The 13,058-nt window shown below is 38.5% G+C and overlaps 1 protein-coding gene across 1 annotated transcript in view; it reads left to right on the top strand.

Moving 5' to 3' along the window:
- Positions 1-7,880: 7,880 nt before the first annotated feature.
- Positions 7,881-13,058, top strand: part of LOC106535582 (uncharacterized) — a gene marked incomplete in the record, with an annotated part of 7,228 nt that continues 2,050 nt past the window's right edge. Inside the window, 2 exon segments of the mRNA XM_014032622.1 lie at positions 7,881-8,281; positions 9,736-12,771. Of these exon segments, the coding sequence (XP_013888076.1) occupies positions 9,809-12,771 (2,963 nt within the window).

Below are 13,058 nucleotides of genomic sequence, written 5' to 3'. Positions count from 1 at the left end.
GATGGATGGATGGATGGATGGAAGGGAAACAAACGTGAAAACTCTATAGAAAGATAGCAAAAGGAGTCAAAATATCTGAAAGCTGCTAAATTTACCAAAAAGAAGCTAGAAAGTAAACGAAACATGAGAGTGATTTTTTTTCAATTTAGCAAAGAATACAAAGTACAAAAGAAATTACAATTTATTTTGAAATAGAAAAAAGCTAAAAGTGCTAATAAATGAAAAGTAGCTATAATTACCACAAAYGAACAGAAAGAGCATGTTTACTGACTTAAGCAGTAAGATGCTGAATTTATCACAAACAAGATGAGTTTAGCTGAAAGAAAACTCAAATTAGCCAAAACAAATTGCTATTGTAAAAACACAGAAAACAGCTGAAATTAGCAAAAAGCAGCTGAAAAAAGCACAAAAAAGTTAGCAGAAGAAAGAAAAAGTCAGAATGATAGCTTACAAAGCTCAAGTAAACAAAGCAGAAGCTGATGGAACCTGAAATTAAGGTTTTAAGGATGTTKAAGACAGCTCCGTTTATTTCCAAATGAATATTCCAAATTGCTGCAATACCAAAAGTCGTAGATAAAATGTCATGAAAAAGCTGAATGTTTTGGTATACAAACAGTTAAAATAGCACAAAAATTGCAGAACAAGATACGTGCCAAAAAACGTACAGATGAAAAAAAAAAGATCTTATTAAGCCRCCCAGTGACAGTGACGGAAAATAACATGAAACTGCAAGTGGTGAAATGTCGTGTCACGGCATTGCAATGATCCCGGTATCAAATCAAATAGATAACAGGGTTGGCAGTTTGAGCACACTGCTGGTCTCATGTCAGCAARTGATTTGGCACAGAACATCCGTACAGCTGTTGTATCCTATCCTGCAGCAAGTTGGCTCACATCTGTTTCAACCAGGGTTCAAGATCCAGCATTTTAATCCTGGGTCATAGTTGATGCCTGAGCTGTTCCCAAATCTGTTTGAGTATAGAAAGGTTAGGGGACCTGGGGACCACTGGAAGACCTTACATGAGCCAGACTGTTTCTTTTTTACACAAGCTGTGATGGAAGTGTGTTATCTTGTTCAAAGACTGCACCAGTTGTCACAGAAACATGTTTTCAAGGTAACTAATATAGATTTCAGTGCTTCAGTATCATATTATGAGTTAAAGTTTGTGAAAAGGTCAGTGATTGTGTCCCTGAGTGTGACAGAAACTTATTTGGGCAATCCAAGAGGGCAAATCTCTGGGAGCTTTTTTTTTAGCCACAAAGCTCTGCTGGGAAAAATAGCAGGAATTAAACTGGCCTTCTGGCAATGTTCCCCCGTCAATCACTCTCACCGGCTACTGTGTGCTAATAAGCTGTGACTGATTCTGAGGTCATCTTTGAGAATAACAGACTTCTTAATGAGCAACACAGGTCTAACATAATGGATACTTGAAACAGCTTATCGCTGCCAACAGTCCCACAAATACATTCAGTGGGAGTGAAGTAGAATTAGATTTGAGAACTGAGAGTTTTTTGGATGTCGTTCAGAAAATGTGTTTTTTTTTCTACCATACTTTGCTTTCTGCTTATTTCAGCCGACGATGCTGTAAAACTGGACTTGACCTGAAAAGCTGCCTCACCTGCCAGAAGACAGCTTGTATTGTGTACAGGTGAGACAATGGTCAACTTGGGAGTGCTGAAAACATGAAATCTTGCATTTTTATTCTATTCCAGGTACTGCCAGTATATAGTAAATATGCAACAATTTTACAGTTATCCATATTTYCCTTAATTTCCTTAATTTATTGGCCTTGAAGAAGGAGGACATCAAATCAGGATACCTCGCACATTCTGAAAAAAATAATAATTTCATATGAATAAATGTTAAATCTATTTTAATTTATTTTAATTATTAATTAAAAGCAATAAAATGCACATATTTAAAAAAATAAAATATATTAATACTTGGATACTGTTGTTCCCCTATTGAATGTATGCTGGTGCCAGAAAGTCATTCAATGGTTTGTACAGAAAAATAATTAAATATTATGAGGTTTTCAATAGTATTTCAATTCATGAGCATGACAGAAAATAATTGAGAACCACTGGGTTAAACTGAAACGTTCATTGCATTATTAAACAATGTGTTTCCTGTCTGTGCTCTTTTTTTTTCTTTTGTTACTAACAGCCTAAAACTTAGCATGAARTAATTCTTTATTCTCATATCTGTACCTTGTCTTGGTTTGCACTCGTTTGCTGAAATGTTGCATCAGGTGAAGGGAACAGGAAAGAAAAAAAAAGGAAGTTTTAAAACCACAAACACAGGCTCAGAAATATTGGAAGTGGAACTGAAGCTATGAAGCTGGGAAATCAAAACCTATCCTAGTTTGTTTTTTTTTTAATTAATAAAAACTCTTACTAAAGAAAATCTAGAGCTTTATTTNGTACAGCTTACATGGAAATGTGAATAAAAGCAACATTTAACTTTTTCTATTGTTTTGGCCAATCTAGGCAAAGTCTTAAAATCTCAAGTTAAAAAAATAACATTTAGGGGATTTTTTGGGGGGTTTTAACACAGTGGCGGGTCATTTTGACCCGAAGACAACAGGAGGGTTAAAAGTGTCATAGCATTTCACTTCAGTGTCCCTTGCTTCAGCCCGTTGTATTTCCCATTACCACTGCGGTAATGTGGGTACTACCATACAGCTCAGTCCCTCCCTTTCACCTGCTGCCTCCCTCCCCGCCTCTTCCTGCAGGTGTACGTCTGTGCTGTCAGATCACCAAGTGGCTGTTTGCATGTTCTAAGCAAAAGGAAACAGATTCTATATAGATACTATATATACATAGATGTTTTTCCACTGGGAAATGTGTATTGAAATACATATACCTCTGATACACATCGCCAAGAAAAAACACAAACATCAATAAACCCACATTCATATACTATAAAGGACATGAGTACAAGAAGATACTGTTGATAACAATAAWCTGTGGAAAAACCTAAAAGAATCACATTTTTATCCAGTTGAAAACGACTTTAATCTTTTAGATATACATAATGCTATTGTGTTATGCTACGAAAGGCCTTTTTTCATGTTTTTATCTGTCTGATTTTCATAGATGAGAAAATCAATCCTTAAAGGAATATTGTCACCATTTTTGAAATTGTGTTTTGTGTAAACGTTATAAACATATAATATCTTCCCTGCTGTAGTTAAGATTTTTAMACATTCTCAGTTTGGAAGAATAATTTACGTCCAAAGGGATTGGCAAGCTAACGGCTAATCCTAACAAAGTCATGACGAAAGTGGTCTCAAAACTGGTTCAATTCCAAGATTTTTATTTATTTATTTTTTGTGATGTGTGAATGCTTTTTTGTGAACCCTTATATCGCCAATAATTTCAAGGGATATATGTATTTAGATGGGATTCTGTGGTTATTTACAAGCACAAATAAGGCTAGGTTTCAGTGCTAGCCTCATAAGTTTACCCTGTAATTTTGGCCGGAGTTAAGACTAGACAGAGCTACAGCTAGCTGCTGCTGTCACTGCTGATTGTAAATAACCACAAAATTCTATGTAGAAAACAGAGTATTGAGAAACCGATTGAGGTGTTTTGTGTTTGCATAATTTTAATCCTGTCAGACTAAAATTATATTTGGCCAAACAGACGTTGTTCAAAGAGCTATCAGGGAAGATACTGTAAGTTGTCATAGCTTTTACACTGAATACCACTTTAAAATGGCTTAAATATCCCTTTAAACTTGTGTTGAGCTTTGTAAAGATCAATCAAACACTAATGTGAAATAGAGTCATTTATTCATCCTGCATATCTGGTTGTTGACCTGTAGAAAAAAAGGCAAAAAAAAAACAAAACATAAAATTCACAAAAAAATGTATAAAAATAAAGTTGATGTATTCTCTGCTTGTGTATAGTGAATGTTCCTCAGTCGCTGGGCACGGCAGCAGGGATTGGCGTACACCAGTCGACTGTGGCCGTACAGATCTGTTCATGACTTTTTTGTACACCTGCCTCTCATTGTTAAGGTGATAATAGTGATTCCTATGATTTCATCAATCTGGTAATGTGTTTTGTTAAGAAGTCACTAATAAAGTTTTTTTTTCTTAAATATCTTTAAACGCGTCATGATTTTCTTGAGTCTTATTAACACCATTTGTTTTGTTTCATGCTAAGATTAACGTCCAATAAAACCAATAAAACATAACAGAGCTGAAATTAGGTCCCAAATACTAATACAATTAGCAAATTACTACTCAAGTCATTACCTTAAACATCATTTTTACATAAAAAAAAAATTTCCAACACCTTAAAACCTAAGACATTTTTTTAACTTCACTGTGTTTTAATGAGTTGGCCATGAGTCAGACATGGATGCTGCACACTTGAATCAAGGTCTCCTTGATATGGTAATGAGAACTCCCTAAACCCATTGGGCTTTAAAAGAATCAACCACCTGAATCCAAACTAAATGTMCTCTTCAGATAAGAGACAAATGGTGAAACTTTGAAATCCACAAAACTCACTGTAGCTACACTTTTCACAGCAATTTGACACCTTTCCTACCATGTGCTTTTACTGGATTTTTGGTCTGTTGCACCACATTATTTAAGTCAGAAAACCTTTTAAGTGGGCGGCACAGTGGCTCATTTGGTGGCAAGGAGGTTGCCAGATCAAATCATCGTTCTTAGTTAATTCCATATTTTTTATCTTTTGCTTTCTTTATGTTGCAATCTTTAGATCCAGGGTTCTGTAACACCACAGATATGTCCGAGCCGAAGTCAAACCACAGGATTTTCTTACTGTTACAGTGACCTAGTTACTGAATTTATTTATTTATTTATTTATTTATTTATTTATTTATTTATTTATTTATTTGATAGAGATGATAGCTTTTTTCTTGTCTGGAAACCAAAAGAAAACAAAAAGAAATTATCAGAGGGTATCAAACTTAATTTTTTTGTGATGTCAGAAGCATTTAGCTTTTGTGATATAATTAATTTGAATACCTTGTAGATTTAAAGTCAGACCATTAAAACTGGAATTTTAAAAGTGAATCAAATTCAATATTTAAATCATTTTATGCATCTTTCTCTATCTGGGCTTTTGAGCACAAACATAACATCAAATGTGAAAGTTGACAGACAACAAAGTGTTTTTTCCCCTCATCAATAAAGGAAAACAAAAACTTGTCTGTCTGATTTTTTTAAACTAAACTTGTTCATGTCTGTAGCTCAGGCTCCATCTGTCTTTAGACAGAAGAAATGTTTCAGAAACACCAAACCCTAACAGCCTGCTTCATTTCTCCAACAGTGACACCTACTGATGAAAACAGAGTGTGGACTGATCCTAAAGAGGACAGAGCTCACACATTGTTGATAATCATCTGCCCCTCAGTGGCAGGGCATTAAAAATGCAGCTTTTCTAAAATAAAATTATCATCGGCCACAAAAACTTATGGCATTTATCTTTCTTTCGTTGTTGTCTAAAGACCAAATATTGGAGATTTATGTTGCATAGTTTTGTGTATGCAAAAAAAATAACCCATTTTGTGGCAGCTACCATAGATACTCCAGCATTTTTTACATTTCAAAGTCATAAAAAAGGTTCATAAAGTCTGTTGGTTTGTGTTCAGAGAGGACAACAAAGCCTAATATGCATATTGAAGCTGGAGGCAACATTAGTGTAACAGTGGAATTTAAGCATGCAAAAAGTAAATGACATGTCCTGCAGGGAAGAAAAGTTTACCAATTAGTATATATAAATTAAATATATATACTTAACTACTTCCTGAGTTTGTCATAGAGTCTTGCTACTTGAGTTTTCACAAAACAACATTTGAAATACACACAATTTTTGTTGCATTTGCCTTTTAGCATTGTATCGTAACTCAATGAAGGCCAAAAAAATAAATAAATCGGACAAGACAAAGTAAAGCTGGTGCTCTGTTCAGCCTGAGTGCAGGTGTGGACTGGCTCCATAATTAACCTGCATTCTGCTGCTCTCAGCTCCATCTGGACCACTTGCTTGCTCTCAGCCTGCACCCACCGCTGTGACGGCAGCTCTAATTCATCAGGCTTCATGGAAGACTCAAACTATAAAAATTAACACCAGAGGAAAGAACCAGTAGGGAGGAATATTTGAGAAGTATCTAAATGAGTATAAAAGTACAAAAATCACCACAAAGAACTGTCCTGCAGTGGCATTAAAACAGTGTTCATCAAAAGCATTTACCCYGAAATAGCAGTATATTCCTCACCGTTCAGCAGCTTTGGGATGATATTCTGCTCAGAACATCAGCGCAGTGCTCCCCAGGGATGCAGAAATGGGAAATGAGTGCAATCTCCTGAACACAGCAGAATCAGTCAAAGCTCAGACCTCACAGGAAGTGAAAATCTGATGACTGACAGCAGCTACTGTGCACTTTTTTAACCACCTGCTATTTTACTGTATTCTGGTAAAGTTATGTAACATTTCTTTTCACACAGACAAATGTGAAAGAACACAAAATATTAAACAACTAAGAATATTCTACTATTTCACTGTAGTAATGGAAATACAATAAACTTAGCACACAAGTGAGGGAATTCATGTTTGGTAGATTATTTCTTTTAAACTCTTAGCCAATAACCTTTCCATGGGACACCACTACAAAAGGTTCAAATGGGGGTATTGTGCATTTTCTAGGCACATGCTGTAGTTCAGTTCTACACCACAATCAATAACTGTTGTCTTCAGTTGTTGTCAAGTAAAATATTAATTTTCAATGACATATTTAAGATTTTAAATTGGTTTTAACTTAATTGCAATTATCTTTACCAGTTGCTAAATATAATGCTACAATATTTCTTCTGTTTTATGTGTACAAACAGTTGTGGGGATTTGTTCCTACACCTCAAAACTTTAGTTATGAGGACATTCACGAGTTCTTTCTGTGGGAAGAGTGAAAACCCCTCTCTGTGTAAATATGAGAAACCCACACACAATAATTTACCGTAGAATTATCAGAACTTTTATGAGTTAAAACATCAACAAGAATCGCGTACGCATCCGTACTACCGATTAATGTAAATATGACAACTCAGAAAGAACAGCACACTTTAGGTTTGAGATCTTGACAAACCAGATGTTTACAGGTACATGAACTAACATTGTTGATCAATTGTCTATCTTTCAGTTGCTCCGTTCTGCTGGGATCCCCCTAGCTGGTAAATTGGCATAAAATATTTGACATTTATTTTACACCAGATGCCTTGGGATTGAACCTGCAGCCTCATTATTACTGTATAAGACCAAGGCATTGACCACAGAGTTACTATGGCCCTTATGAATGCATGTATTACTGACAGTGTTATTTCGGAGGTTTTAAAGTACAGCATGTAAAACCATGGCTTTGCAGCTGAAATGAACTTTAACCTTAGAGAGACAATGAAAAGCACCATCCTCCTCCTCCAGAATATCTGATCGAGATGCCCTCTGGAAATCTACTTTTAGAGGTTTTCAGTGCATGTCCCACAGGGAGGAGACCCCAGGGCAGACCCAGAAACCTGCTGGAGGGATTATATAACCTCTCTGCCCTGGTAATATCTCAGGATCTCCCAGGAGGAGCTGGAAAAGAAAACACGAATTAATGGATTTTATGCTCCTCCTTTTTTAACATCCCCTCATAATTCTACAGCTGTGTTTTGATTTATTCACTGCTGCCACTTCATTTTGCTTTTTAAACTTGCTCAGCAATTTACAGACACTCCCTATGCCCCTGATGCAAGTCACTTTCTCTCTCCCTGTTTTCTATTCTTTCTCCTGTTCGCTCTTTACCCAGCGGCGGATCAGGGTTCTTGCATGTTGGGAAGGAGGACAGTGGCAGAAAGGAGGGGTGAGAGACAAGGGACGCTGAAGTGAGAGAAGAGGAGGAGAAGACGAGAGGCAGGACAGAGGAGGACAGAATGTGGTCGCAGCCCACCATATTAGGCTGCTGCCGTGTGCTGATAACAGAGTAAGCATGAAGCAGCAGAACCCAAACAGGAGAAGTGGATACAGGGAGGACACAGCTTAGCTGTCTGCTGGATCAATAAAAGGTAGATGGATTCCTACTCGGAGCGATGGTGAGGAGGATTTATTAGAAAGTGGTGCTTTGCAGGGATGACATGTCTGCAGACTCCTCTGAGTTTGAAATCTGCAATCAAAACAATTAACAAGCTGATGRAAAAGTCACCTCAAGAATCTGTGAAACCTTGAAGTAAAGAAAAGAAGACATATTCCAGCTGGATTAGAAAGCACTCAGGTAAGCTTAAACAATAAAAAAAAAAATAATTGACGCCAGCATTTATTATTATTATTATTATTTTTTTTTTTTTTTTTTTTTTTTTTTTTTTTTTTTTTTTTTTTTTTTTTTTTTTTTTTTAACTGAAAGAATGTGACTTTCCTGTTTCAGGACATGTTTTATTTAACTCCACCAAAAGAGGATTTAATGATGCATTAACGAGGCATGACAGTTGTCACTTATCGTTAGAGAGTGTTAACAGATATAGGTCACTTTACTGCGCTCAAATTACATCAACAACCAAAACAGTAGTCCCTTCTAGAGCAGATAATTAAATGCTCTCGCTGGCGTTTAAAATTGTCTAAACGAAAGCTGTCAAACACAAAAAAGAAAGAAAAAAAAAAAACAAGAAAAGCAGAATTTTGAGATGTTTTTGCAAAAACCGACAAAGCAAACAAAAAATCTCTAATTAAGGCATGCAAATATACAGAGATACAGTATATATTTTATAAAAAAAATACCCTATTGTCTAGGCTCTAGGGGCATACCGATTGCAGTTTTCTGCAGTCAAAGATCTTTAAAAAGTCTGACCTGCCAATTCCAACTTTGGCCGACACAGATTTTTTTTCTTTTTTATAACTGACACTTATGTATACACCTTCATTGTTTCAATCTTATTTTATTGAAAAATGTTTAAAAAATGCACTTCAAACAATACAAACTAGTTTTAACTGGACAAAAGCCCTCTTTCATAGGAGGTAAAAGGAGAAAGTGGCTGATTTTCAGACCTTTGCGGAGGTAGATGAGATCGGTGGATAAGCTCAGCTTCTCATAAGTATCGTCCGATCACCAAACCCCCCAAAATCAAAGAAAATCTGGGCCGATAAATCAACTGGCTGATTTTTTAGTGCACCCTTTAAAAACACCTTGTTGGTTGATAAACTGATGCGTAAGTGGGAAAATGACTTCCTGAAAATATTAGAAAGCTGGCACCTGCTTAATGTGAACATACAGAACCACACCAAAGTGTTACATTTTACACATGAAATTTTAAGATGCATTTACTGTCAGCTGGAAAACATTATAGTCTTTTATTCAAAAGGATGTAAAAACAGAGCAAGTACAGTTTGAATAAAGATTGCCCTTTGCCAAACACTGAAGACAGACTCTAAATGTACCTTGTTCGTAGCGTTTATATGATGGTGTACACATCCTACAACAGCCACCTTTTGCGAAATACAAAATTCAAGTTTTGTTTTTATTAAGTTTCTTGTCAGAAAACTTTTAAAATGAAATCATGATTCTTTCAATTGAGCTATATGTCATTTCCGCAGCAACGCGGTTTCTTCTCTCGGTTCTTCACTCCGTTGTTGTGTTGTTTCAGCTCATCCTGCTTACTCGTGGCTTTTTTATTTTTTTCATAGCATCATCTCAAGCGCCTGTCACTTTAAACTTGTTTCTCTCTTTGGTTTTAGACGGACATAATGGTGCAGGAACACCGCCGCTCCCTCGACTCTTCAGATTTCTGAATGCGGTCGGACAGGGGAGATGGGGAGGCGAGCGGCTGACCCAATGACTCCCGTTCCGGTTGTAGGAGTCCCTGCATCGGTTGGCGTGCGCAGCTGGAAGACAACAGGCGGAGCCCAGAAGTGGAGACAGTGCAGTGTTGGCATTCAGACATCCCAGGGGATTAGCAGCCCACCTGATACTCTCTCCAACAATGAAACCCAAACATTCAACAGCTGTATTTCCAAGGAAATGGAGGATGCCTTACTGCTGACAAAGAATAACAATGAGAAAAGGGCTATTTTAAGACAGAAAACTGGGGAAGCCAAGACCAGAAAGGAAGTGACTTTCAAAGCACTCAGAGGTGACGCCAGAGAGGATGATGGGACTTACTGTTATGCCAGGAGCATCAACACCAATCCTTTCATCGCAGGGACGCTTACAAGTAACAAAATTAAACTGAAACATCGTTACTTAAATGGCAGCGTGGTTGATTCAGAGGCCGTCGGTGGCATTAGCGTTGATAATGATGAGGCTGAGCCAGTAAAAGGAGAACCCTCTCATGGAAGAGATCATCATAATACAGATCAGTTGGCAAATATGAGACCATTATATGCGAGCCAAAGTTTAGCTGTGCCACAGGAAATATGCAATAACTCTGGCGAAGTGACGAACAAAGCCTCCGTACTGGGTGAGAACAGCCTTGATCCTGATGCGTACATTACAGAACAACCATTAAAGCCATCCCTCACCTCACTTTTTACTACTACTCCTTTTCAAGTTCCTTACAATGATACACCACAACAAAACCAGCAAAACTCTCAGATTAGCAGTGCCAAGAAGATTACAGTTAACCCAAAAGTATTTTATGTAAATAAAGAGCTAAGATACAGAAAAACACCCCACCCTGCTTGCCCTGTTCATTCCAGAGGGAATCTGGAAAATCCTCACGTAGCTAGTGACGGGACGTCCGTTCAACATGCAACCATCCTACATGCTGATAAAAACAAGCCTTTAGCTCCATCTCTACAGGATGGTAAGATCTCCCTCCCCACACGTTTCACACTGACTCCACAAGCGACCACAGCTAACAAACTAAATAACCCATATGCACACATTGACTCCAAGCTCCTCAAGACCACACACCGGAAATTGGCTGTGCACGGTATAACCGAGAACATGCCAACTCCACCACCCTCTTATGTATATGCGATAGCCATGAGGTCCAGAAAAACAATCTGTGCCGACGCATTCAGAACACACACAACGTCTGATGAGGACAAAACTGAACAGGAAACTTTGCARTCAGAACACAAAACACAAATCAGCAATGTAACACAAAGTCCAAATACCTTACAAGTAGCCCCTAAATGTCTCGCAGTATCACTGTCCACTAATGCTCTGAAATCAGACCATACAGCACATCCTCAACCAGACCCCTCTGAACTCGAAAAGACTTACTCAAGCAGCCCGTCAGCAGGTAAAATGGCTTTCATAGACACGGTAAGCGAAGCTCAATTCCCTTCTTTAACTAATCCCCCAAACAAGACCGCCAAACACACACAGAGCACTTTGAATCATGACGCTAATCCAGATCAGATTACACAAACAAGCGCTAAACATCAATCTGTGGCTGTGCAAATCACCTCAACTCCACTWAACTGCTCGACCTCTAAACCCACACKTCAAACTTCTGTCTCTTCCCTACACAAAAAACCCAATACATCACAACCTCCTGACTCTAAATCTGATTTGTCTGCGACTTATACCTCAAAAACTACACGTCCCAGTGCACCGGGCAAGAATGTAGCATTCAGGAGCATCAAATTTCATTTGAAAAAGACACCAAACTCCCCATTGTCTCTGCTCGCCGAAAGACAAAATAATGTTTTGGCAATGAGCACGAGCTCGCTTCAGTTAACAGACTCAACAAAAGTACTTAGCTGTAATGAAGCCCCTGACACAAACAAAGCTCATCACGTGCAAGCAACAGCCATGAGACATCAAGGGAGTAATGAACTTAGTGCTTGGGATGTCTTTTACAATCAGGAGAGCAGCTCCAGAACGGCTCCGCTGACATCCTCCGAGCCTCAGAATGTGTCAGGAAATCATAACAGTGATACTAAATTGACTTGTAATCCCAATGTGTTTTCAGATAGAAACAAATTCAAGCATAATTTAATCAATAAATTGGTTATAAATGAGTCCAAAGACCATGAAAATTCAAATTGTTCACACGTCACCAACACTCAGAATTGTGTTTCCGTAATTAAATCGAGCAGCTCCAGTTTGCAGGCCTGTCTCTACGCAGAGCAACAACGGCTCACACATTATCACGGAAGCGCAGAAAGAAACTGCGAGGGACGTTGTGCAACAAGCCCACCAGTGAAAACCGACACAGATTCAAATGCACATCAGTTTCCCCTGGGTGCAACAGCCAGCCATGCAAATGGTGAGCTTAAATCCAACGCAGATAGACAGACACGTCCCAGTGTTCCACCGCCCTCAGTCACAACGCAAACTAACCGTGGACCAACCAACTCACATGTAAACACACAGGTGAGACATAACACCAGCTCCCTGGCTGCTTGCCAAGACTCCAATTTTCTTATTACATTACAAAAACAAACACACACAACTCCAGCGCGTTCTGACACACTGCCAGTGTCGTTCAGCGGTGAAGGAGAGCTCTGTGCAGACGCAGGCCCTGATCGTGGGTCTATAGCGTCTGCAATAACCTTGGTCCGGCCCAGTGAGGTCCAGGCAAACAGCGGAGCAGAATCAAAGTGTCGCCCTCAGTTTTCCACAGATGACACCAGTCTGGCTCACTCCCACCCAGCCGATGCAGTCCTGTTGTTGCCGCCTTCCCCGCAGTGCTGCAAATCAGCAGCCCTGGAGCAGAGGCTCAAGGTGGTGGAGGCCAGCCTGGCAGCTAACAAGGACAGGATCACCACTCTGCTCAACATTATTCATGACCTGGAGACTGTCAGCACGCCGAGCAACCGGTAAGTGTGTGTTTCAGTGAGGACTTCTTCATGCTGTGTAGCTTGTTTATGAAAGTTTTAAAAATGTATTATTCCAACAAGAATGTTAAATTCAAAACATTATTTAACATATATCAAGTTGTTAAAATTTAACCTCCCTGGTGAAACTGAATGATAAGAGCTTAACACCTTACATAAAGTCCACTAGATTTGGTACTACTATGTGGCAACCCTGCACTGTTGATCTGTTGCATTACTTGTTCTTATTAAAACCATTCAGGGACCGTGAAAACCAATGGAAAATAAAC

This window comes from Austrofundulus limnaeus, unplaced genomic scaffold (assembly GCF_001266775.1).
Source record: "Austrofundulus limnaeus strain Quisiro unplaced genomic scaffold, Austrofundulus_limnaeus-1.0 Scaffold1495, whole genome shotgun sequence".
Taxonomy (NCBI): domain Eukaryota; kingdom Metazoa; phylum Chordata; class Actinopteri; order Cyprinodontiformes; family Rivulidae; genus Austrofundulus; species Austrofundulus limnaeus.
The sequence above is the reverse complement of the archived record's forward strand: the minus strand, read 5'-3'. Positions and strand labels throughout refer to the sequence as shown.